At 52.1% G+C, this 26392-nt stretch overlaps 1 protein-coding gene across 2 annotated transcripts in view; it reads left to right on the forward strand.

Moving 5' to 3' along the window:
- The window catches only part of EMID1 (EMI domain containing 1), a 40898-nt gene extending 14996 nt beyond the window's left edge, over positions 1-25902 (forward strand). The window contains exons 4-16 of one of the 2 annotated variants that reach the window (XM_082641257.1): positions 1359-1442; positions 2467-2528; positions 3987-4107; positions 4346-4396; positions 4480-4569; positions 5191-5328; positions 6593-6682; positions 6823-6875; positions 7388-7450; positions 7553-7597; positions 15533-15577; positions 20601-20685; positions 24924-25902. In XM_082641257.1, the coding sequence (XP_082497383.1) occupies positions 1359-1442; positions 2467-2528; positions 3987-4107; positions 4346-4396; positions 4480-4569; positions 5191-5328; positions 6593-6682; positions 6823-6875; positions 7388-7450; positions 7553-7597; positions 15533-15577; positions 20601-20685; positions 24924-25048 (1052 nt within the window). In that variant the 3' untranslated portion in view covers positions 25049-25902. Of the gene's footprint in view, positions 1-1358; positions 1443-2466; positions 2529-3986; positions 4108-4345; positions 4397-4479; positions 4570-5190; positions 5329-6592; positions 6683-6822; positions 6876-7387; positions 7451-7552; positions 7598-15532; positions 15578-20600; positions 20686-21585; positions 21677-24923 lie in introns of both variants that reach the window. The other variant, XM_082641258.1, reaches the window with a different exon arrangement.
- Positions 25903-26392: the final 490 nt, after the last annotated feature.

The raw sequence follows: 26392 nt of genomic DNA on the forward strand, positions 1-26392 counted from the left end.
TAAAGCAGAGGGGTTACTAGCACCCACTCACAGGGCTTTGTGAGGACAGTGAGTTAAGACTGTTTATGAGAAGTGCTTAGAATGTGCCGGGCCCAGCATAAGTACTGCACAACATTGGCTGTTATTATTATTACCTACCTTGTAGGATCGAGCTGGGCTTAGCACCGGGTGTGACTCATGGTGGCATTACCACCCCCCACTGCTGTTGTTCTGCCCACAGGGCCCCCAACCCCTGCCCGAGTTGTGGGCTGCCAACCCCCTTCTTCTATCCCAGGAGAGATTTACCCCCTGTGAGAGGGCAAGTCGCAGGCCCCCAGGGAGGGCATGCTGGGGATGCGGGCCCAGCCTGAGCGAAGGCCCCGTGGTGGGACCCGGAGAGGGTCTGGCAGCCACCCTGCTGGGGGTTGGCCAGAGGGACCCGTCTGGTTTGAATTCCCGGCGCCTCTCACTCCCTGCACCAACCCACAGCCTGGCTCTGAGCTGCCAGGCCCGTGCCTTATTTGGCTCTTGTCTCCCCCCAGGCGACACTTTGCGGCCTTAAAAGGCAGGCCCGGGCTGGCGGTGGGGGGGGGCAGTTGCCACTGCTGGCTTCAGAGCCCCTCCAGCTGCGCCCCCCACCCCTGGCTTGGCCAGCCCAACCCTCCAGCTGTGGAGAGAACCAGGTCCCCAAAGCCAGACCAGCCAAGATGGCCTGCTCCTCACAGGGGTGGCGGCAGGGGTGGTCTCCTGGAACAGGCCCCCCATGCCCTCCCAGGCAGCCAGCCTCCCTCTGGTTTTCATTTAAAACCAGAGCTGGATCCACTTCGGTGTCTTCTTACCAAGTGGGGCAGGGAGAGGGTGGATGGTGACATTGCTGTGTTTATTGAGCACCTACTGCATCCCAGGCCCTGTGTGTGCTCAGCAAGCCCTTTGCATGCATGGCCATCCTCAGACCTCCCACCAGCCCGGGAGGTGTAGAGACCTTATGATCCCATTTTACAGATGGGAAAATCAGCAGGTCCAGGGAGGACAAGTCACACAGGTCAGCAATTAGCAGGGCTGGGACCTGACCTTGCATCTGTTGACTCTAAGCTCTTAACCCATGCAGCTTGCTGGGGTTGTTGGAGAAGCCCCCAGCCTCACGCATGGCCCCCACCCATTGCCAGCCCCTCTCCCCAGCCCCGTCAGGTTGATTGCCTTGTCCCAGCTCAGCCCAGTTCATGCTGTGTGACCCAGGTAAACTGCCCCACCTCTCTGGGCCTGTCTCCCTTTGCACTAAGGGGAGTAGGGATCCCTCTGTGGCTGCAGTAGCAGGTGGGGGAGGGGGGACAGAACAAAATGTCACAGCCAGCAGGGCTCTCACCCTTACTGTCCCTCAGTTGTAGGCTCCCCTGGCTTCGTGGAGCCCGGGTGGTCGGGCAACGCCATGTGGCGGATGGCACTTCGGCCCACAGCCCTGTCAGGTGGGTCCTGGGGCAGCTGCTTGGGGTCCCCCTGGGCTAGGGGAGGCTGGAGGGGCTGGTGGTGACTGTCTTAAAAACCAGCTGGGCCCAGCAGTGGAGGGTCAGGGATAGCACCCTGCGCTTGTCCACCGCAGGCTGGAAAGAAAACTGGAAGGTGGAAGAAGGGCCCCCAAGGGGAGTCTGACCTGGGCCCAGGCACCTGAGACCCAGGACCACCAGAGTCTTTCAGACACAGGTCCAAGCCCCCACTTTCCTTTTTTTATTGAAATGACACTTTTCTGAGTGTCTGTAGGATGCGGGGCACTGTGCCAGGAGCTTTCCATAATCAACTTGTGTAAACCTCACCCCAGGAAGGCATCATTGTCGCCACTTTAAAGAGGAGGCTGAGGGTCAGAGAGGGGACGTGCCCTGCCTGGGGCCCCGCAACCAAGAAGGGGCAGCGCTGGGCCTCGACCCAGGGTTTTTGCCTGTTACACACTCACTCCACCCTTGCTCTGAGCTCAGCCTTCCCAGGTGTGAATGGGGTGACACTTGTCCTAACACGCAGGATCATGGTGAGGACCGGAGAGGCGAGCTTGTATCGTGCTTGGCGGCTGCCCGGCACTGTTAGGAATAACGTTGGGGTATCAATGAGGAGGCCAGGGAGCTGGATGGTGGTTCTGGAAGAAGGGTCAGAGCGTGGCACCTAAGGCCATCCCAGTCTGGACTGTAATGTGTCGGTCCCCAAAGCTTCAAGCTGAGGCCAGCCCTGCCCATGTGGGATGCAGTCGTTTTGGATGAGGAGTCAGATCCCTGGTCCTGCTCTGAGAGAAACAGTCCCCTTGGAGGCTCTGGAGCCAAAGGACACCCACAGGGCATGGCTCACCTTGGACAGGCTGTGACTCTTTAGCTCCTTCCCTGTGATGGGCTGTCTCATGGGTTGGGGTCATCAGGTATCTGTCCCCTCCCTCCATCCTGTCCCCAGGGGCTGAGGGGCTCCAAGGGGAACCTGGGAGCCCTGGCCCAGCCTGCTTCCTCCCTGCAGGTTGTCTCAACTGCAGCAAAGTGTCGGAGCTGACGGAGAGGCTAAAGGTTCTAGAGGCCAAGGTGGGTGAACAGCTTCCGGGCCAGACAGGCATCACCCTCCCATCCAGCTTTCTCAGCCTCCCTTCCAGCGCCCACCCCGGGAAGCCTGCGCACAGTCAGGCAGCCTGGCCTGCTCTCCTTCCAGGAGATCCGTGAGGTTCTCCTATCCCCATCCCACCCAGAGACTCCTAGACACCCCCCCAGAGCTCGTGGCTGGGTCCCCTCATTGCCCCATCACCTTCATCCTTTATCCCACCCACCCATAATGCCATCCATCTTCCCAGTTCCAGAAAGCAAAAACATCTATTGCATGTCTCAAATTATCTCAAGATAAAAAGTTTTTAACCATTAAAAAGTAAGACATTCTAAATTTAGAAACATGAAAAACTCAGCACCATGAAAAACCTACCAGAAAACCATTGGCCTCTGTCACCTGTGCCCCCAGAGAGAGCGATTGCCAACATTTAAGCATCTTTTCTTCCAGATTTTCTAAACACACATAGATGCATTTACATTAATCTGCATATCCATTCCCTCCTCTGGGAATTTATCTTAGGAAGATTAGTTGCAAAGATGTTCATCCAAGTGTTAATTAAGAGGAAAATTTGAAAACCAACAACAGAAGGGGTGGTTGTGTAATGAGCAAGTGTGGCTCAGTGGAATACTGGACAGCCATTAACAACACCTCCATTTTCCAACACAAAAAGATGCCCCTGATCTATCAAGTGGAAAAACCAAGCTTCTAAACAGCATGGGTTAAAACCCCCGTTATGAGGTGTGAGCACCCCAGGAACCCCACCCTGCTCCCCAAGCTCCCTCCCAGGGGAAGCCGGCATGAGGGGCCGCTCAGCTCAGATCTGGGGGCTGGGTCTCAGGTCCGGGTCAGCTTCTCTCTGGGCAGGTCTACACGGCCCCCCACTTCCTGGTCTGCGGACGTTCTGGCCTCTCTTAATCCTCAGTAAGTGGCTCAGGGGACACCGCTGACCCTTCAGGCTCTCCCCTCCACTGGGTCCAAAAGTGGTTTTGTACACACCTCGGCACCTCTGTTTCATGCCAGACCCTCCCAAATTTCCCTTCAGATTTAGTAAAAATCCTTGTAGCCTGTGGTGCTTTAACAGACCAAGAGAAGTTTAATATTATGTATGCATATAAATTTATATAAATATACTTATTATCATGCAGGTAAGCATAGGAAAAAACCACACGGCCCAGCAAACACGAGGACAGTCTCAGAACTCAAAGTGGGTGACTGTGATGGTGTGTGATGACTTTTCTACAATGAATGTGATGAATTGTGCATTTTGAAAACCATAGTCACTTCTGATGAAGTTCTGGGCCCCTGCGAGTCCGGGTCTCCACTCCAGGCTGGGTTCCGCCAGCCACGTGGCCTCCTGCCCCCCAACACCAGGGCCCTGAGCTGGCCTGACCCTGGCAAGACCCTGGTACCCACCCCATCCCTATTGTCCTCTTCCTCCATAGGTGGCGGTGCTGACTGTCACCGAGCAGGCAGTGCCCCCGACCCCAGCTGCCCCCGAGGACCCTGCCCCGCTCTGGGGTTCCCCAGCTGCCCAGGGCAGCCCCGGGGATGGAGGCCTCCAAGGTGAGTGGGTCAGTGGGGAACACGCTCCCGTGTGGCAATGAGTTGGATCTAGCCCCCTCCCTGCTGCTGACTCCCAGCTTGACCCCCTTGTGGGCCTCAGTCTTCCTAGTTTTCCCTTGGGCCTGAGGGGATGGTCTCCAGGGGCCCCGAGCACTGGAGTCCTGGGAGGCCCAGCAGCTGGTGGAGCAGGGGTAGGAACTCTAGATACCACTGACCCCTGCCTACCCCTCCACCCCAGGGCTACCAGGAACCAGAGAAAACATGAGGGCCCCTCTGCTCCCCCGAGATGGTAGGTGCTAGCGGGGCGGGCAGGGCCGGGGGCAGGCCAAGCGCAAGGCCGGAGCTGCGGAGCTGATGAACTTTCTCCCCCAGATCGAGTTGGTGCCCGGGGGCTTCCTGGGCCCTCTGGCCCCAAGGGAGACCCTGGCAGCCGGGGCCCAATGGGGATGAGAGGCCCGCCAGGTGAGTGCCCACAACACCGGCCCTTCCAGCTCCCCTGGCCAGCCCCGCTCAGGTGAGCCCAGGCTGGGGCCTTCCTTACCAGACCCTGCCCTCCGGAAGCTCCCAGACCATGAAGGCTAGTGGGCGTGGGCCTAGGCAGGGGAGAAATAGCAGTTCCCCCCCCATGTGACCAGGGTTCTTATGGGGGACACTGCAGCTAAGGGAGCCCTAAGGAAGGAAGCCCAGACCCAACCTGGATGGAGTGGGGGATGGGGAGGGCTTCCCAGTGGGAGCTACACCTTAGGTGAGGCCTCAGAATGACCAGAAGTGCACACCGGGCAGCGCCAAGGGAGGACTGATAGAGGGAGCAGCTCATGCAAAAGCCTAGAAGAGAGAGGAGAGAACATTCTGGAAATCAGCGTCTGCTAGGCGCCTGTTGTGTACCAAGTGTCCACTGTCCTGAAGCCCCAGGGGAGGGCTGTGTTCATCCCCCTCACAGACGGCCAGGGAGGGAGTCTGGCCTGTGTGGCCTCTGGAGCCATCTCATACCTGCTGCCCTGGTTGCCTCATCCCTCCCTCTTGCAGCCACCCTGGGCCTCCCTGCCTCTTGCACACCCACCAAACCCCCTGGTTCCATTGCAGGTCCGCAGGGCCCCCCAGGGAGCCCTGGCCAGGCTGGAGCTGTGGGCAACCCTGGAGAGAGGGGACCTCCAGGCCCCCCAGGGCCTCCTGGCCCCCCAGCCCCACTTGGACCACCCTACGCCCGGATCTCCCAGCATGGTGAGTCCCTTGGGGTCACAGCAGGTCCAGGTGGTGGTGGGGTGAGGCTGGCATGACCATCTGCCAGGCACCTTCTGTATACCAGGCTTGCCCTTGGGCCATAAGTCACCTGATCCTGCAATGGGCGCTGTTGTCACTGATGAGGAAAACTGAGGGCCAGAGAGGGGAGATCACACAGCCAGGGCACAGGGGGTCCGGCTTCAGATCCACGAGCCCTCCAGAGCCTGTGCTGGGAACCACCAGCGTCAGGCCCTCCCACCAAGCCTTGGAGCTGGCCGGGATCCAGCCCTCAGAGCACTGGGAAGCTCAAGGCCTAGCAGCAGGACGCGAGCCCTGAACTCCCAAGGCCATAGCCCTGCCTCTGTGATCAGAGAGGCCCTACCCCCTCCGCCCAGCTGGGCCCTGACGCGCATCCTTCACCTTCTCCGAAGCCTGACTTGCACACGCACTGCCAGGGGTCAGCGCTTGGAGTGCCAGGTTCAACCCCATCTGCATCATACCTTTGGTGCGTGACCAGGCACCATTCATTCATTCTCCCTCTCCAAGGGACTTCCCTGGCGGTTCAGTGGTTAACACTCTGCCCTTCCAGTGCAGGCGGCACGGGTTTGATCCCTGCTCAGGGAACCAAGATCCCACGTGTGGCAGGGCATTGCCAAAAAACAACAACAACAAAACATTCTCCGTCTCGGAGCCTCAGTTTCCTTATCTATATGACACCATGCACAGAAGCTTGGCACAAAGTAAGGTCAAAAATGGTAACTTTTATTATTATTCCCATTAGGCATGTGACAGTACAGGCTCAGCAGGGTAGACACTTGCTGGATGTCACTAGCTAGACTCTGGCAGTGTCTCCCTGCTTCCTGGTCCTGCATGGCCAACAGTCTCCTGACTCCCCACCCTTGGAGTGGGTGCCTGGTGGCCCCAGCCATGCTACAGGCTGTCCCACAGGGCAGTCAAAGCTGGCTTGGCAGAAGAGACAGGTTAAAACTGACTGCCCGGGCTTCCCTGGTGGCGCAGTGGTTGAGAGTCCACTTGCCGATGCAGGGGACACGGGTTCGTGCCCCGGTTCGGGAAGATCCCACATGCCGCGGAGCGGCTAGGCCCGTGAGACACAGCCACTGAGCCTGCGCATCCGGAGCCTGTGCTCCGCAACGGGAGAGGCCACAACAGTGAGAGGCCCGTGTGCCGCAAAAAAAAAAAAAAACTGACTGCCTCACTCTGCCCCGCCCAGCCCAGCCCTGCTCACTCATCTTTCCTCCCCCAGGGGACCCATTTCTGTCCAACACCTTCACTGAGACCAGCAGCTACTGGCCCCAGGGACCGACTGGGCCCCCAGGTCCCCCAGGACCCATGGGTAAGTTGAGTCCAGGTCTAGGGTAAGGGGCAGGGTTGAGGGATGGCAGAGAGACTAGGGCTGGCTATCAGGAGGGAGCTGGTGGTGGACTTCCTGGCATTGTACTGTTTCGGACCTGAGGGCATCATGTCTTATTTCAGGTCCTCCTGGACCTCCTGGTCCCATGGGCATCCCTGGGAGTCCTGGACATATAGTGAGTATTTCTCCAAGTACTCCCACTCTTCTGTCCGTCCATCCACCGCCCCCCACACCCAACCCATCCATCCACTCACCTATCCACCCACCCACCCACTCATCCGCTCATCCATCCATCATCCATTCATCCATCCTTTCATTCATTCATTCAAGCATTTATGGAGCACTTAATGTGCAAAATACTTTCCATAAATCTTCTTATTCAGTCCATGTAACAAGAAGCAAGCATTGTTATCACCTAAGGCCAAGAAAGGTGGAGATTCTTGCCCTAGGTCTGTGGCCAGCACATGGCAGCTTCCAGATCAATGCAGGGACTGTCTGACTCCAGGGCCATCGCTCTGAACACTGAGCTGTATGCACTTCCTGTTGTGTGCTAGGCATTGGGTGTGGGGTGAAGGGCCCAGAGGCCCAGGGCAAGCTGGGGTGCCCTTCCCTACCCCTCTGCCCCCTAAGTCCCTGCCCCCTCTACCCTGCCCCAGCACAAGGCTGAGGCCCTGTCTTGTTGCTCAGGGACCCCCAGGCCCCACTGGACCCAAAGGAATCTCCGGCCACCCAGGAGAGAAGGGCGAGAGAGTGAGTATTGAGGTGGCCCTGGGTGGAGGATTCTGGGGAGTCCTGGGCACCCTGGGTCAGACCCTCTGACAGCATACTCCATTCTTCTCCTCCCTCCTACAGGGACTGCGTGGGGAGCCCGGCCCCCAGGGCTCCATGGGGCAGCAGGTAAGTGATGCTGCCCACCCTGCAGCACCCCCTCCAGGATCCCACAGGCCCAGACCCCTGCTATGGCTCCATCTCCTATGGCCAGAGCCCCTGTCCCTCCCTGTCTGGTCCAGAGCAAGCTCCATCTCCTTTCTCACCCCCTGTCTCAGGGTCCCATCAGCCTCTTAGGATCAGGCTGCCTCCATCTCCCTCTCTCTGGCTCTGTGTCTCTGTACCTGTTTCTCTTTCTCTATCTTCACTCTGTGTCTCCATCTCTCTGACTCTTTGTATTTCTCTCTTTCTCCATCTCTCCAGCTATGACTGTAGATTTGTCTATTTCTCACTCTAGTTTGGTCAGTTTTTGCTTCATGTATTTTGAAGCTTTGTTATTAGGTGCATACACATTCAAGATTTTAATGTCTTCTTGGTCCTTTTATCTTTATGAAATGAATATCTTTCTCTCTGGTAATCCTTCTTGTCTTGAATTCTATTTTGTTTGATATTAAAATAGCCACACCAGCTTTCTTATGCTTGGTGTTTGCATGATATATCTTTTCCAATCCTTTTACTTTCAACTTGTTTGTCTTTCTATTAAAAGTGTGTCTTGGGCTTCCCTGGTGGTGCAGTGGTTAAGAATCCGCCTGCCAACGCAGGGGACATGGGCTCGAGCCCTGGTCAGGGAACTGGGATCCTGCATTCTGTGTGGTGCGGCCAAAAAAAGAAAAAAGACATACTTGAGTCTTGCTTTTTTTTTTAAACAGCCTAACTATTGAGTTCATTTACTTTTTTTTTTTTTTTTGGCCACACTGCCCACCTTGCAGGATCTTAGCTCCCCAACAAGTGATTGAACCCGCGCCCTCGGCAGTGAAAGCACAGAGTCCTAACCACTGGACCACCAGGGAATTCCCCATTTACATTTATTTATTTATTTGGTTGCGCTGGGTCTTAGTTGCAGTAGGCAGGCTCCTTAGTTGCAGCTCTCAGGCTCCTTAGTTGCAGTTCGTGGTCTCCTTAGTTGTAGCATGTGAACCCTTAGTTGCAGCATGCATGTGGGATCTAGTTCCCTGAGCAAGGATCGAACTCGGGCCCCCTGCATTGGGAGCATGGAGTCTTAACCACTGTGCCACCAGGGAAGTCCCTCCATTTACATTTAGTGATATATATATATATTTTTTTTTTTTTTCTTTTTTTTTGCTGTACGCGGGCCTCTCAGTGTTGTGGCCTCTCTCGTTGCGGAGCACAGGCTCCAGGCGCGCAGGCTCAGCGGCCATGGCTCACCGGCCCAGCCGCTCCGCGGCATGTGGGATCTTCCCAGACCGGGGCATGAACCCATGTCCCCTGCATCAGCAGGCAGACTCTCAACCACTGCACCACCAGGGAAGCCCTAGTGATGTATATTATTATTGATATGGTTCTGTTTAAGTCAACTATCTGGCTATTTGTGTTCTGTTTACCCCAATCTCTCCTTTATTTCTTTTTTTCCCCTTCTTTTCCTGCCTTCTTTTTTTTAATTTTAGATTTTTAAAAAAATTTTATTGGAGTATAGTTGATTTACAATGTTGTGTTTCAGGTGTACAGCAAAGTGAATCTGTTATACATATACAAACACCTGCTCTTTTTAAGATTCTTTTCCCATATAGGTCATTACAGAGTATTGAGTAGAGTTCCCTGTGCTATATAGTAGGTCCTTATTAGTTATCTGTTTTATATACAGTAGTGTGTATATGTCAATCCCAATCTCCCAATTTATCCCTCCTCCCCCCTTTCCTCCCTGTTAACCACAAGTTTGTTTTCTACATCTGTGACTCTATTTCTGCTTTGTAAATAAGTTCATTTGTACCTTTTTTTTTAGATGCCCTGCCTTCTTTTGGATTGAGAATTGTTCTGTCTTGTCTCTACTAATGACTTTTTCACTATACCTCTTTGTGTTATTTTTTTCATGGTTGCTCTAAGGATAACAATATGCATCCTTTTACTTGAATTCGTATTATACCTCTTCATGTATACATAAGAACGTTACAACTGTATAATCCATTCCCTTCTGTCCTTGTGCTATTGCCATCATATATTTTACTTCTGTATTTGTTATAAATCCTCAATACATTGTTATTGCTCTAAACAGTTGACTTTTAAAGAGGTTTAAAAAACAAAGAAAAATAGTCTTTTCCATCTCATGATCTATTTATCATTTCTGTACTCTTTATACCTTCCTGTAGATCCAGATTTTCATATAGTATCATCTCTCTTGAGCCTAAAGAACATCCTTTAGCCTTTTTTATAGTGTGGGTCTGCTGGCAACAAATCCTCACTGCTTTTGTTATCTAAAACTGTATTTAACCTTAATTTTTTTTTTTTTTTTTTGCGGTACGCGGGCCTCCCACTGTTGTGGCCTCTCGCGTTGCGGAGCACAGGCTCCGGATGTGCAGGCTCAGCGGCCATGGCTCACGGGCCCAGCCGCTCCGCGGCATGTGGGGTCTTCCCGGACCGGAGCACGAACCCATGTCCCCTGCATCGGCAGGCAGACTCTCAACCACTGCGCCACCAGGGAAGCCCTAACCTTAATTTTTGAAAGATATTTTCACTGGATATAAAATGATAGGTTGGCAGTTTTATCCCCCTTTATTACTTTAAAGATGTTGTTCCGTGGTCCTCTGGCTTACGTAGACAATTACAATTTCTCATGAGAAACTGACTATCATTCTTATTGTTTTTCCCCTGTACATAATATGTCTTTTTTTCCTTTGGCATTTAAGACTTTCTCTTTACCCTTGGTTTTCGTCAGATTGATCATGATGTGGATGGCTGTGATTTTCTTTTTGTTTATCCTGCTTTGGGTTGGCTGAGATTCCCAGATCTGTAAGGTTGCTGGGTTGTGTTTTTCGTTGGTTGTTTTGTTTAATGAATAAAATTCTTTTTTACAGCATTTTTTGAGTTCACAGCAAAATTGAGTAGAAAGTACAGAGAATTCTTATATACTCCCTGTCCCCACACGTGGATAGCCTACCCCACCATTGACATCTCACATCACAGTGGTGCATTTGATGCAGTTGATGAACCCACATTGTCATGTCATTATCCCCCAAAGTCCATAGTTTACATTAGGATTCATTCTTGGTGTTGTACATTCTATGGGTATTAATAGATGTATAATGACATGTATACACCGTTGTAGTATCATATAGAATATTTCACTGCCCTAAAAATCCTCTGTGCTCTGCTTATTCATCCCTCTCTCCCTTCTAACCCCTGATCTTTTAACTGTCTGCACATTTTTGCTTTTTCCAGAATGTCATATAGCTGGAATAATACAGTATGTAGCCTTTTCAGATTGGCTTTTTTCACTTAGTAATACACATTTAAGGTTCCAGCGTGTCTCTTCATGGCTTGATAGCCCTTTTTAATTTTTTTTTGAATAATATTCCATTGTATGTACCACAGTTCATTTATCCATTCACCTACTGAAGGACATCTTGGTTGCTTCCAAGTTTTGGCAATAGTGAACAAAGCTGCTATAAACATCCAAGTGTAGGTCTTTATGTGGACATAACTTTTCAATTAATTTGGTTAAATACCAATGAGTGCAATTGCTGGATCATATGGTAAGAGTATGTTTAGTTTTATAAACTTTTTTGTAAGTTTTTATAAGAAACTATGGTCACCATACTATATCTTAGATCCTTAGATTAGAACTTAGTCATCTGGGAGTTCCCTGGCAGTCTAGTGTATAGGACTTGGCGCTTTCACTGCCATGGGTTCAGTCGCTGGTCAGGGAACTAAGATCCCTCAAGCTGCACGATGAAGCCAAAAGAAAAAAAAAAGAACTTAGTCATCTTATAACTGAAAGTTTGTACCCTTTTACCTGCATGATGATAACCTTTCTCATTCCTTCCCTCCCCACAACCCAGTCCCTGGCAACCACCATTCTACTGTTTCTCTCTGAGTTCAACTTTTCTTTTCTTTTTTTTTTCGCATTCCACATATAAGTGATACCACACAGTAGTTGTCTTTCTCTGTCTGGCTTATTTCACTTAGCATAATGCCCTCCAGATTCATCCATGTGGTCACAAATGGCAGGATTTCCTTCTTTTTTAAGGCTGAATAATATTCCTCTGTGTGTGTGTGTGTGTGTGTGTGTGTGTGTATAACCCACATAGTATTTATCTGTTCATCTATCAATGGACACAGGTTCTTTCCATATCTTGGCTATCATGAATAATGCTGCAATGAACATACCTCTTCAAGACAGTGATTTCCTCTCCTTTGGATAGATAACCAGAAGTGAGATTGCTGGATCATACAGTAGTTCTATGTTTAATTTCTTGAGGAATCTCCATACTGTTTTCCATAATGGCTGTACCAGTTTACATTTCCACCAGCAGTATACAAGTGTTCCCCTTTTTCCACATTCTCACCAGCATTTGTTATCTCTCATCTTTTTGATAACAGACATCCTAACAGGTGTGAAGTGATAGCTCAAGTTGTGGTTTTGATTTGCATATTCCTGATGACTAGTGATGTTGAGCATCTTTTCACATACCTATTGGCCATTTGTATGTCTTCTTTGCAAAAATGTCTATTCAGGTCCTTAACCCATTTTTTAATTGGCTTATTTGGGGGTTTTGCTATTGAGTTGTATAAGTTCCTTATATATTTTGGATATTAACTCCTTATTGGACATGTGGCTTGCAAATATCTTCTACGATTTCATAGGTCGCCTTTTCATTTTGTTGATGGTTTCCTTTCCTGTGCAAAAGCTTTTAAAATTGGGTTGTTTGTTTTCTTCTTGTTGAAGTTTAAGAGTTCTTTGTATATTTTGCATATACAGAATACACCTTTGTACACCTTTATCAGATGTATCTTTTGCAGATATTTTCTCCGAGTCTATAACTTGTCTTCTAATTCTCTTGACATTCACTTTTGCAGAGCAGAAGTTTGTAACTTTAATGAAGTCCAGCTTACCAATGATTTCTTTCATGGATTGTGCTTCTGGCGTTGTATATAAAAAGCCATCATCAGGGACTTCCCTGGCAGTCCAGTGGTTAAGACTTCGCCTTCCAATGAAGGAGGTGCAGGTTCAATCCCTGGTCGGGGAGCTAAGATGCCACATACCTCATGGCCAAAAAACAAAAAAAACATAAAACAGAAGCAATATTGTAACAAATTCAATAAAGACTTTAAAAAATAATAATAAAAAAATAAAAATAGAATAAAAAGTCATCATCAAACCCAAGGTCATCAAGGTTTTCTCCTATGTTCTCTTCTAGGAATTTTATAGTTTTGCATTTTACATTTAGGTCTGTGATATATTTTGAGTTAATTTTTGTGAAGAGTATGAGGTCTGTGTCTAGATTCATGTTTTTGCATTTAGATGTCCAGTTGTTCCAGCATCATTTGTGGAAAAGACTACCTTTGCTCCATTGTATTGCCTTTGCTCCTTTGTCAAAGATTAGTCAACTATATTTATGTGGGTCTATTTCTGGGCTCTCTATTCTGTTCCATTAATCTATTTGACTATTCTTTAGCCAATACCACACTGTCTTGACTAGTGTAGATTTATACTAAGTTTCCCTCTAAGCACTGCTTTCACTATCTCCCACAAATTTTGCTAAGTTGCATTTTTATTTTCATGTAGTTCAAAGTATTTTAAAATTTCTCTTGAGATTTGTTCTTTGGTCCACCTGTTATTTAGAAGCCTTTTGTTTAATCTCCAAGTATTGGGGGAGTTTCCAGTTATCTTTTTTTGTGAGGGGGGCTGTGCCTCGCAGCTTGTGGGATCTTAATTCCCCAACCCGGGATCGAACCCATGCCCCCTGCAATGGAAGCTTGGAGTCCTAACCACTGGACCGCCGGGGAGTTCCCTCCAGTTATCATTTTGTTAGGAATTTCTAGTTTAATTCCATTGTGGTCTAAGAGCATACATTGTATGATTTTTATTCTTTTTAATTTGTTGAGTTATATTTTATGGGCCAGAATGTGGTCTATCTTGGTGAATGTTCCATGTGAGCTTGAGAAGAATGTGTAATCTGCTGTTGTTGGATGAAGTGGTCTATAGATGTCAATTTTATCTGGTTGATTAATGGCATTGGCGGGTTCATCTATTTCTCTTTGCAGTTCTATCGGTTTTGGCCTCACATATTTTGATGCTCTGTTGTAAAGTGCATACACATTAAGGATTGTTATGCCTTCATGGAGTGCTGACCCCTCTATATCCGTGATAACCTTCCTTGCTCTGAAGTGTGCTCTGTCTGAAATTAACATAGCTACTCCCACTTTTGTTAAAAAATTAATTTATTTTATTTATATTATTTTATTTTTGGCTGCATTTGGGTCTTTGTTGCTCTGCGCAGGCTTTTCTCTAGATGCAGTGAGCAGGAGCTACTATTTGTTGCAGTGCGTGGGCTTCTCATTGCCGTGGCTTCTCTTGTTGCGGAGGACAGGCTCTAGGTGCGTGGGCTTCAGTAGTTGCGGCACGCAGGCTGAGTAGTTGTGGCTCGTAGGCTCTAGAGCGCGGGCTCAGTAGTTGTGGCACACGGGCTTAGTTGCTCCACAGCATGTGGGATCTTCCTGGACCAGGGCTCGAACCCGTGTCCCCTGCATTGTCAGGCGGATTCTTAACCACTGCGCCACCAGGGAAGTCTGAGGCTCTGTTAATTTTTTTTTTAAATCTTTTTTCTCTCTGTGCTTCACTTAGAATTATTGCATTGACCTTTCGTCAAGTTAATTGATTCTTTCTTCTGTTATGGCACATCTTCAATTAATCCCAGCTAATGAATTTTTTATTTCAAGTATTATCATTTTTATTTCCAGGATTTCCATTTGATTCTCTTTTCATAATTTTCACATCCCTCCTGAAATTCCCCATCTCATCACCCATTGTATCAATTCCACTAGATTCTTTTATTTTTTTAATTTTTTATTTTTGGCTGCGTTGGGTCTTAGTTGTGGCAGGCGGGATCTTCACCGAGGCACGCGGGATCCTTTGTTGAGGCACGCGGGCTTTTCACTGCGGCGCGCGCGATTCTCTCTAGTTGTGGTGTGCGGGTTTTCTCTTCTCTAGTTGTGGCGTGCGGGTTTTCTCTTCTCTAGTTGTGGCATGCCGCCTCCGGGGCTCACGGGCTCTGTAGTTTGCGGCACGCAGGCTCTCTAGTTGAGGCGCGCGAGCTCAGTAGTTGCGGCATGCAGGCTTAGTTGCCCCACATCCCCTGCATTGGAAGGTGGATTCTTTACCACTGGACCACCAGGGAAGTCCCTCCACTATATCCTTTAACATAGTTGTCACAGATATTTTAATCTCCATGTCTGGTAATTCCAGTACCTGGGTTGGCTATGGATCTGTTTCTAGTGACTGATTTTTCTCTTGCATATGGGTCACATTTTTCCATTTCTTCACATGTCTAATAATTTTGTATTGCATCCTGGACAATATAGACAATATAGTGAAGACAGTCTTCCTCTGAAGAGTGTTGAGTTTTGCTCTACGTTGTGGCTCCAACTCAGCTTTGTGACTTTAGGATGGGCATTTCACGGACCATCCAAGGATTAGAGTGGAGTATTTATACAGATTTTGCTTCCCTACTGTGGCTCCGTGCTTTCCAGCATTTCCCCTCAATTTCCTCCTTCTTTGGCAGTCTTGACCCCGATCTCTGATTCCTCAGGCCAATAAGACTGAAGCTTCCTGCTTGAGCTGTTTGCCAGGCAGAGGGGGTTGGGATGAGCCCTCAGAGGAAAAGCCATAAATATACTGATGTTACCCAGTGCGGTTCCCTTCTTTCTAAGGTCAGATATCCTTCAGTTACTGGCTGGCTGCTCTTTATCACTTTCCATTGCCTTCAAACAGTTGTTTTTTTGCATTTTTATCTCACCCAAATGAGCTACTCTCTGTCTCATCCTTGCTCAGCCTCTCTTCCTCTCTCTCTCCTTGCCTCTCTCACTGTTCCTACCTCTCTCTCCTTGCAGGGAGAACCTGGCCCCAAAGGAGACCCTGGTGAGAAGAGCCACTGGGTAAGCTCTAGCGCAGCACTGACCTCCCGCTGCCCCCCGCCCTGGACACTCAGGAGATTATTTGGGGGTGGGGGCACCCCATCCAGATCCCCTTTGCAACCTGATCTCCAAGTGGGGAGCCTTGCCAGTTCTCAGCCCCAGCGTCCTCCCCTACCCTGTCCCTCCCCAGTGGGCAGGGCCAGCCTTATCAGCAGACCCTACATTCTTTGTCTCTGTCTTTATCCCTATCTCTGCCTTCCTTCTGCGGCCTTTCCAGGCCAGGGTGACCCTGCCAGTTCCTCCTGGGCAGTTTGGGCTGACCCAGTCCAGACTGCATCCCCTGCCTCCATAGCCCCCTCCCTGCAAGGGCTTTGGCTTCTGCTCCCCTGTCTGCAAAAGAAAGGGAAGCATGAAAACAATATCCACACAGAAGAATGGGACAGGAGGCCTTAGGAGAGCCATGGAGCAGAGGAAAGGAGGTGTAGAAACGCTGAGGTACACAGGAGCGCTTTGGTAAAAGGGACAGGGCACTAAACACCACCATACACATAGGAATCCGTGAATCACAGGAAGGGAGACCTGGAAACCACCATGGACACGTTGTACATGGTAAATGAGGTCAGGGGACCTAGATCATTGTACTCAAAAGACCTATAATTAACATGAGGTCCCAGACACCATCACATACACAGGAGACCCATGAGGAGTGGGAGGAGAGGCCTAGAAACTGCCATACGCACCAGAAAACCATGGAAAATGAGATGGGGGATCTAGAAACCACTGTACACAAAGGAAGCCCATGAAGACTGGAAAGGGAGGCCTAGAAACTGTCACATACACAGCAGACATAGAATAAATGGGAAAGGGGACTTAGAAACCACATGTGGGATCCTAGAACCTTCACAATCACGAGAGAGACTTGCAGTGAATGAATTTCAGGGCCTAGAAATCACCCACCCAGGAGACATGGGGGGAGGACTAAAAGCCCCACGGTACAGGGACCTGGAAACTATCACTGACATAGGAGACATTTGGAAAACTGGATGGGGTGGGGGCAGACAGGAGAGGCAACTGGGGAGTTCTTTTGGAGGCTGGTATTGTGCCTCCCTCCCTCCTCCACCCCTCTCCCTGGTGCAGTCTGGCTGGGACACCCTACTTCCTGGCAGGCATTAGTTAATTGAAGACATGGGAAGCACCCAGCGCCTGCCCTGCCCTCTCTGCTCCTGATTGTGGGGTCAGTGATGGATACAGCCGTGGGAGCCCCCCACCCTGCACGAGCCCTCCCCCATGTCTTTCCATGACTTCTGGGGTCCTGCTACCTCTCTGGCAAGCCTCTCCCAGCCCCTCACTGCCACCCCACTCCCTTACCCACCCTCTACCCCCTAGTGGCTCCAGAGCCTCTTAAGCATACTGCCTGCTTGGGCATGAGCTGGGCTGGGGGTCAGCTAGACCCATGTGATCCCAGCCCTCTGCCACCTCTAGGCCCCTTCACTGGGGGCCATTTTTCACCCTGCCCAGAGGAGGTGCGAGAGATGGGATGAAGGCTGAATTAGGCTGGGCAGCCCCATCCCTATATGGGGGTCCCAACAGGAGAACAGATGCCTGAACTCTCCCAGAACAGACTTCAAACTCAGGACCACCTGTGGGAGGGGCCCCCCCAAGAGGTAGCAGGGCCCCTGCCCATCCACCTGCTTTTCCCTCACCCACCTGCACTTCTGCCCTTGCTTGCCGCCTGCCTGGGAGGGGACCCGCTGGGCTGGGGGCTGCATGAGGCTTTGGGGGCTGGGGGACCAGCTCTGTTGGGGGCAGGTGGGGATGGGGTCTGTGTAGGGAAGAGGCCTGAGGGCTCCTATACACACTCCACCTACCAACCCCCACTTAGTGAAGCTTTTGGAGCCGCTGACCTGGCTGTGGCTCAGCATTGACACCCAGTGGTCATGAGGATGCACTGCAGGCACTGCCTGGGAGTGACGGGGCTCAGCTGGCCCATCTAGACCAAAGCTCATACCCCTTATTCAGACAGGAAAAACCGAGGCCCAACTCCACAGAGTGAATTGTTGGCAGAGCTTGAACTGAAGCCCAGGCTTTTCAGCTCCCAGGACTGGGGGAGCCAGCTAACTTTCCCCAAGCGCCTCCTTGGTGGGTGCCAGGCCCCAGGCTGGGCACTGTGGACATAGATGTGATTTGGACACAGTCCCCATCCTCAGGGTGGTCACAGTGGGGTGGGGGGGAAACAGACCAGTAACCAGCAGTGACAGGACAGGGGGAGCTCAGCTATGATTGTAGAGGGGTGGATTTAGCATCTTCTTGGATAAGGAGACCCAGGCCGAAGCCTGGCAAAGGGTGTTCATGCAGAGGAGAGGAAACATCACATGCAAAGGCCCTGGGGCAAGAGTGGGCCCAGGGTGTTTGAGGAGCTGCAAATACTTGGAGTGACAGAGTGTGACAGGCAAGGAGTGAGACAGAGGTCATAGAGGCTTTTAGGACTTAAGAGGCCATGCTGAGGAATTTGAACTTTGTTCTATGGGCAGTGGGGAGTCATTGAAATATTTATAAGTAGGAAGTGACATGGTCAGATTTTTGTTTGCAAAAGACCCCTCTGATTGCCATGTGGAGAAAGGATGGGAGAAGGGAGCAGAAAGAGAGACTAGACAGGAGGCTGTCCTGGTCACCCTGGCAAGAGGCTGTGGGGGCCAGAACTGGAAGGGGGACAGTGAAGAGGGACAGATGTCAATGGAACTGAGAGACACTTGGGTGCTTGTCTGGCTATGGAGGGGGGAGCGAGAAGTTAAGGGAGATGTTTACAATAGTAAAAGAGAGAAGAGAGCCAGGAGAAGCTGGCCTGCTGAGTTTTCTCCATGGAGAACGGGGAATGTCTACATGACAGCCGAGTGGGGGTGTCCAACAGACCCTGGACACTCAGGCCAGGATTGGAGGGCACTGGGACGTCATCAGTGCAAACAGCAGGCCACCCACCCAGAATATTTTTTTGGCATTTCCCCCCATATTTTTACTTTGAAAATTTTCAAATATATAGAAAATTTGGTACAATGACTATCCTTGTACCCTTCTTCTAGACTGACCAATTATTAGTGTTTTGCTGCCTTTGTTCTTTCGCTCTTTATATATCTATAGATCTTTTTTTTCTAATCCATTTGAAAGTAAGTTGCAGACCTCATCCACGTCTCCCCTAGCACATCAGCATGTGTCTTGAAAGAATATGGACATTCTCCCAAAGAGCCACAGTAACACTGTCACACCTGAGAAAGCTGACATTAATTCAGTGAAATGATGCCACTTAATATACAGCTTATATATAAATTTTACCCGTTGTCCCCAAAATGCCCTTTGTGGCTGGTTTAAAAAAAAAAAAACCAAGATCAATCAAGATTCATGTGTTGCATTTGGTTGTCATGTCTCTAGGTTCTTTTAATCTAAAATAGGCCCCCTGCCCTTTTCTTCTTTCTCTTGACTGTCATTTTGTGACTGTCCCACTATCTAGATTTGTCTGACTGTTCCCTCATGATGAGATGCAGGTTAAATACCCTTGGCAGGTGCACTAACTGGGGATGTGGTGCCCTCTTATTGCATCTCATCAGGAGGCTCATGACATCAGCTTGTCCCATTGTCGATGCTGGCAGTGGCTTAATGTAATTTTTGAAGGTCATCCATGTTTAGATGGGTGTAATACTTGAAGAGAGATTACTTTAGTGTGACCTGGTGACCCCCAGGCCCAATGGCCAGTCAGTGGCCCCATCCATGTGTTGTGGACAGGACAGCCAGATCATAAGGGACAGTCTCAGCATGGCCACAGTGGGCTCGCTCAGAACAGACACGTTGGGAGGACTCTTGACTGTTAGATGTTTTTGTGGGAACAGCTTTCTTGAAGGTAGTAATTGTACCAAGATGCATATTATACCTCATCCCTTCATTTAATCTGTACTAAGTGAAGCACTCTGAGAGACTCCCAGATGTGTCAGGGCTGGAATAGTTTTGTTGCTGTCCCGGTGCTCTGTCAGAATTAAGATATCTACATTCCGGAAATAGCTTTAGTCTGGACTCGGAAAGAGGAAGGAGTGAGGGAGTGTGGAGTTTTGGCAAGACTGTGGGCCCTATGCTGGCAGAGGAAAGGACAGACAAACAGACACTGGGAAGAAGTGAAGGTGAGGGCCAGCTGGTGGTCCCTGGCCAGCACCGGCACCACTTGAGACAGGAGACCCCAGAGCAGGGAGGCCTAGGGGAGGGTTCTGAGGGCCGCTGCGGCATCCCGGGGCCTGGAGACTCAGCTGAGAAGAGAGGGCGGGGCTGAGGGCTGGACTCCGGGATGTGCAGCATATGGACCTGGAGTAGTCAGAGCCCAGGGAGGGATGGGCTCAAAAGGGCTGGGGCAGGGGCACCTGGGCCTGAACTTCAGCTTTGCCGGCATTTTAAGCGTGGCTTCCCAACAGCGATGCCACACAAACATTTTCTGATTTTACTCTTTCATGTTCATTTGGACGTGAGTGGGAAGGATATCGGTAAGTAGCCTGATCCCACCAATGGAGTTAATTAGGGTGAGACAAATACAGTATTTAAGGCAAAATTGAGTCAGTTTAAAGACTGTTAAGTAAAGCAGAGTACAAGTGGCCCAGGGATGTGGCAGGAATCATGCAGATGATGTGAGACCAACTGGTTTCAGGCAACAGAGATGGAGGAGGGGCCGGGGCTCTGCGGCACCCTCTGGGCAGGTTCTGTGGCAGGCTCTGGGACAGCAGTGCCGCCCCTGCAGACTGGCCTCCCCCCGCCCCCAGTGCAGCAGGATTTGCGGGGGTGGGAGGAAAGAGCAGCCGGGTGGGTGGGATCCTACTGAGGAGGTTGCTTCTGCCTGCCTTGTCCCCCTCCCATCCTCTCCTGGTCTTGTCCCTGCTGTCCGTGGGCCCTGGGCTGTGACAGGTGGTGTGGAGCTGCAGGTGCATGTCCAGGGTGGGGCATGGGCCTCCAACAAGCTTTGCAGGGCCCCCTCCCCTGCCCCCTTCACGGCTGCATCTGTCTCTTTCCTCCACAGGGGGAGGGGTTGCACCAACTACGCGAGGCTTTGAAGATTTTAGCTGAGAGGGTTTTAATCTTGGAAACAATGATTGGGCTCTATGGTGAGTAGAGACAGACAGACGGACAGACAGCCCAGCCCCCGCCTGCCAGGCTTCCCCAGGCCCTCCAGGGTGGAGCTGCCTGGGTCCAGTCAAGAGGCTGGATAAGGTACCTGCCCTTCTCCAGGTGGGGACCTAAAAGGTCAAGACCACCCATCTCTCAATGACTGGTCCCTTGTCCACAGGTGAAGGGGGGGCCCTAGAAACCCAGGCCCCCACCCCTGTGGTAAGACCTGGGGCTCCAGACATTGTGGGTAATGTGGTTTCCAGGCCTGCAGGGGAACCAGAGGTGACAGATTTCGAGTCTGAAAGGCATTATGGGCCAAACTCCAGAGCTGCAGGGGATTGTGGCTAACAGAGCCAGACTGCAACAGTGCAGGGGGTTGTGGGTAATAATGTCAGAGCCCAGGCCCCCAGGAGGATTATGGGTAATGAATCCAGACCCCAGTCAGGCCTCAGCTCAAGAGAAATTGTGGGGAACAGAGCCAGTCTGCAGGCCCACAGGACAACAGGTCATGGGGCTAGACTCCAGAAGTACAGGGGACTGTGGGTGACAGAGCCAGGCTCAGGTCCCAGGGGACTCTGGGTAATGTAGCACCCACCAGTTCTGACCCCAGAGGCTCTCACTGGGCAGGCCATCCTGGCCCCACGGTCCCCCCCTTTAGTGGCCTGAGAGACCCTCCCCCAGGCATTCACCCACCAGTTCTCCACCTATCTGGTCACTTGAGGAGACAAGTGAGCCCTGTCCCCACTTCGAAGGAGCAGCCAAGGTCCCAACAGAGACTCATGCCCAGGCTCCTGCCCGGAAGCCAGCAGGAACTGGCCCCGCCCCCCACCCTCGGTGCCCAGCCCAGCCCCCAGAGGCCGGACACGCACCGTCTGCTCTTCTCGATCTCCCATCAGGCTCCTAGCTTACAGAGCTTCCTGCAGCAGCAGGCTCAGCTGGAGCTCCTGGCCAGACGGGTCACCCTGCTGGAAGCCATCATCTGGCCAGGTAACGGCAGGGTGGGCAGGCAGGGGCAGCCCCTGCCAGGAAGGGCCTGGGAAGGGCCTGGGGACACAGAAGGCACCTCCCAATACTGGATCCAGACTAGCAGACAGCCACTCTTCGGCCCTTCCATCCGGCCAGCAGACGGTGTCTGGCACAGAGGAGGTTCTGGTAACTAGTTCTTGAGTTAATGAGCACCTGCTCTGTGCCAGGTACCTCGCTGGCACAGGCTCCAACAGATAAGACAGGGACCTGCTCTCATGGAGCTTAGGGTGCTGGGGGGAAGCCCTGGAACTGGGCGTTAAACCTAGGGTGAGGAATACCACAGTGGAGTGAATACAGGTGGCCACCAAAGCCCACAAGTGCTCCTGATGCAGGCTGGGGGGTGGCAGAGGGCATCTCAGGAGGGCTTCCTGGAGGAGGAGGCATCTAAGTGGAGACCTGAAAGGCAAGGATCGGGGGCAAGTGAACAGGCAGAGGAACAGCATGAACAAAAGCCAGGAGACCAGAGAGAACCCAGAGGGACAGTTCCGTGAGGTTGCTGAGGGTGAGAACAGAGGCTAGAAGATCTGGCAGGGCCCCGTTTTAGAAGGTCCTTGAAAGTAGGTCAGGGAGGCACAGAAGAACGTTAGACACCACCTGGCTGTCACAGTGGGCCTAAGGAGGTCTCTCCACGTTAAACTGGAGCCTGTGGCTGGCCCTGGAGAGAGTCAGGGATCGGCCATCCCATTCCTCACCTACCCGTGAAGAGGCCCCAGCCCTTCTCCCAGCTGCCCCATCTCTCAGCCCAGTCCTAGTGCATCAGTGCACACAGCCTTAGACATCATGTCCAACCTCCCATCTATTTTACAGATGGGGAAATTGAGGCCCCCAGCAGGAAGGAGAACCAAGGTTAGAGCCAAGCCTCCTTCCTTTGGCAAAACTGTAGGGCACACCTACTGCAGGCTGGATCTGAGGCAGATCTCAGGGTACCCACCTTGGGGAGCTGCCCATCGGGTGGTGGGAAATCCTCAGCATCTATACAGATGAGGGCCATGGGGTACAGGAGCACCAAAGGGTGTGTGTGAGGAGAAGCCTTCCCAGAAGATGGGACCCTTGCGTTAGTCATGGAAGGTCCCTACGAGTGTGCCAGGAGGAAGAGGTGGGAGGGCAGCCCCCGTGGGGACAAAGGCCTAGAGGTGGGAAGGTGTGTGGGTTCTGCTTCCAAAGCTGCTCTCGCTATGCCACAGGGCTTCCCCAACTTGTGAAAACTCAGACCATCTCCCAGACCTCCTCCCTTCTCCCAGAGGAAGGACCAAGGACCAAATCCCAGGTGCTCAGCTCCTTGTCAGGTGTCCCCCGACTCCCCTCTCAGGAGGATTGGGAGGGGAGCCAGAAGGGACACACTGTAGCCTTGGATCTGTGCTCCACCCCCCTCAGCCGGCTCTGTCTCCAGAAGCCCAGGGAGGAGGTGCCAGGCACCTGGCAGTGTGGCCAGGAGGAGGGGAGTGGAGGAGATGGAGCCTTCCCCATTGGCCCATCATCCACAGCAGGTGCTAACAGAAGACCCAGATGGGGCTCCTATTTAGATTATAATCAATAATGACGATAATAGTAACAGCTGTCACACATCCAGTCCACCTGGGCCGGGAAATTTACATCCATCATCTCCAGTCCTTGCAACAAGCTTTCTAGGTGGGCGATACTGTGCCTGCTTCACAGATGAAGAAACACAGGTTCAGAGGGCTCGTGTGACTCCCCCGGGACATAGGGATAGTAGTGGTGAGGCCAGGGGTCCACCCAAGGTCAGGCCTCTAAAGTGCCAGCTCTTTGGGCTCCATCAGCAAAGGTTCCCTGACCCCTCTGCTTTGCTAGGCACTGAGTGGGGCCCGGGGGAAACCAAGGCCCTGAATTTGATCATGTCAGAACAGCATCTCATGACTGACTCACAGTGACCAGACCTGCAGGAGCCCTGGGTCGAAAACACACCAACCTAGTGACCATAATAATCCAACATTTACTGTGAAAACCACTTTCCACTCTTGGTCACACTGAACACTCTGCAAGGGTGTGACGACAGGAATGTCATCCCCACATTCCAGATGAGGCTTAAAGGTTCTGGGACTTGCCCAAGGCCACATAACTGGGACATGGTGGGGCCAGGACTTGGCCTGAGCTGATGTTGGAACCTGAGCTTTGAGCTACCCTCCTCCTATGCTCCCTGTTTTAGGGCATGAAATGTTCCTTGACTGTGATTGCAGATACCTGTCTGCCCCAAGGGCCCCAAATCTCAGCCCAGAGGTGCATGGGACACAGGGTCAGAGCGCTAGACAGTTATGAGGGTATAGCTCCCTCCCTGGCATTGCCTTCAGTGGGAAGCTGGTGCTCACCAGAGTCAAAGTGTCTCTCCTGTGAACAGGGTTTCGAAGGCTCAGCCAAGTCCTCCATCCTGGGGTCCTCCATCCTGGGGCCCTCCCCCTGAAAAAACAACCCATCCTTCCGAGCTGCCTAACCCCTCATTTAACTTTGAGAGGGACTGAGGTGATAGTTACCTAAGGCTTCCTGGAAGAGGTAGGTCCTGATCTGCGTTTTGAAGGTTGAGTAGTTTTCCAGGTGGGAAGAATGCCAATTATCTGGTTTTACTCTTGGGGGCCAGCTTATTTGCAGGTTGGGGCATATCTCACCATAGCCAAATCAGAACTGACTTCAGTAATTACTGGAGTTGGCCAGGGCCTCTGTATCTGGAAATGTCCCCCTGGTTTTAGAGATGAGACAACTGAGGCCCTGACAGAGGTCCAAAGCTACACAGTAGGTCAGTGGCAGAGCCTGGCCTTCCTAAACCCTTCCCCACTACAGGTGGCCTAACCTGAAAAGAGAGGAAGAGTGAGGCTGATGCCTGGCCTTAGTTTACCCAGCTCTGAAATGGGAATGATTCAGGGCACACCTCTGCTCCAAGATATGTTAACGAAAAAAAGAGCTATACTGTTTCTGGGGCATCTACTACACGCTAAGCATTTCAGAAACATGGTGGGTTCATTGATCTCCACTTGACAGAGAAAATCAAATAGAGGCCCTGAGTGTTCTAGTTGGGTTAGGGGCTCATAACTCCTGGGGGGAGGGGCACTAACCAGCTTTTCAGACCCCCTTCTTTCCCACACCTCTGCCTCTCAGACTTGGGCAGAGAGCACCCCACCCCCACCCCCCAGAGGGCCAAGGGAAGGTGGGCACCTCACACAGACGCCACTAACCCGGCCTCTTTCCTTCCCTCCCGCAGAACCAGAGGGGTCAGGGGCAGACCCTGCCGGCACGGGCACCCCTAGCCTCCTGCGGGGCAAGAGGGGAGGACACGCCACCAGCTACCGGATCGTGGCCCCCAGGAGCCAAAACGAGAGAGACTGAGTGTGGTGGTGGCCCCTTGGCAAGGGCCAGGCCAGGCTTCCCTTCCCAGCCTGGACTTGGCCAGCTGCCTCCAAGGTCTGCCATCCGTATTTATTAATATCCTCAGGGTCCCTTCTGCCACCTAGGCCTTTGGGGTGGGCATGTCTTGGTCCTGGCAGCCCGTGCGCATCTGCCTCTTATGAGGCTAAGCCGGGACTGGAGCCTGAGAGGGAGATGTGGTCCAGGCAAGAGGTGAGGCTTTGCTCAGGGCCCTGGGCCTCAGTTTCCCTCTGTGAAATGGGGTGATGCAGGCCTGTGGGGAGGGGCGGCAGGTTTGGAGCTTCTGTCTTCTCATCGACTGCCCGGCCATCCAGGCCCCAAGCAACTGAGGGAGTTGGAAGCTGGGGCTCTGCCCGGCCCTCAGCACACCCAGGGATGATGAGGGCAGGCAGTCTCACCTCCCAACTCCCCAGCCAAACCTGGGGGGCCCACCTGTACCCCTCGTCTCCTTGTTTTCTGGTGCTGGGTTGCTGGTCCTGAGGTCAAGCTACCTGATCTGACTGGACATTCAGGGCTCCTTGTCTCAGTTCTGACCCCTGAACCCTCAGTCCTTCTCATGTCCCAGGCGGAGGGGGCATGGAGAGGGAGGGGCCACCTGTTCCCACAACGGCTTGTGACAGACACCAGGAGGTAGTGTGTATCGGCCAATAAAGGCCCCCAGCCTCATTGCCCACCGGCCTGGTCTCAGTGTGTGCTTAGATGAGGGGCAGCCGGGCAGGGCCAGCAGCCTCTCTTCTCAGTGGCCTTCACTGTCCACCTGCAAAGCACTACTGTGAGGCCAGGGCTCCCCTGGCCATCACCTGGGCAGCTGGGGAATGGGGGTAGGTGAGCAGAACAGAGGCTCAGGCCATCCCCACCCCCTGGCCAGGTGTCCAGCAGGAGCTACCAGACCTCGGGGCAGCTTCCCTTCTCTGAGCCTGTTTCCTCACCTGTAAAATGAGACTGATGGTGTAGTCCTCAGGTTTCCCAGTCTGTTTCTGGCCCCTGGCTGGTGACCAACGGCAGGGTCAGTCTCTGCGGCCCCTCCACTCTGGCCCTGGCCCAGGGTACAGCCTCACGGGTGACCAGAGCACAGGCCAATCCGGGACCTACGGCCCCCTGTACTGCCCCTCAAAGGCCAGCTTCCGGGCCCCTCTGCCTTGCAGAGTTCTCATCAGCAACTCACACCCACGCCCCACCCTCTGCCCTCTAGGCTCTGGCTACACCTCCCCTTCCTGGGAGGGGGCAAGGACTGAGAGGGGCCAGGAGGGAGGAGCTGCTTCTACAAAGCTAAGGAAGCTTCTCCCCCACAGCACGCCCACATTG

The sequence above is a fragment of the Mesoplodon mirus genome (genome assembly GCF_964341445.2).
Source record: "Mesoplodon mirus genome assembly, chromosome: 13".
In the NCBI taxonomy this organism is placed as follows: domain Eukaryota; kingdom Metazoa; phylum Chordata; class Mammalia; order Artiodactyla; family Ziphiidae; genus Mesoplodon; species Mesoplodon mirus.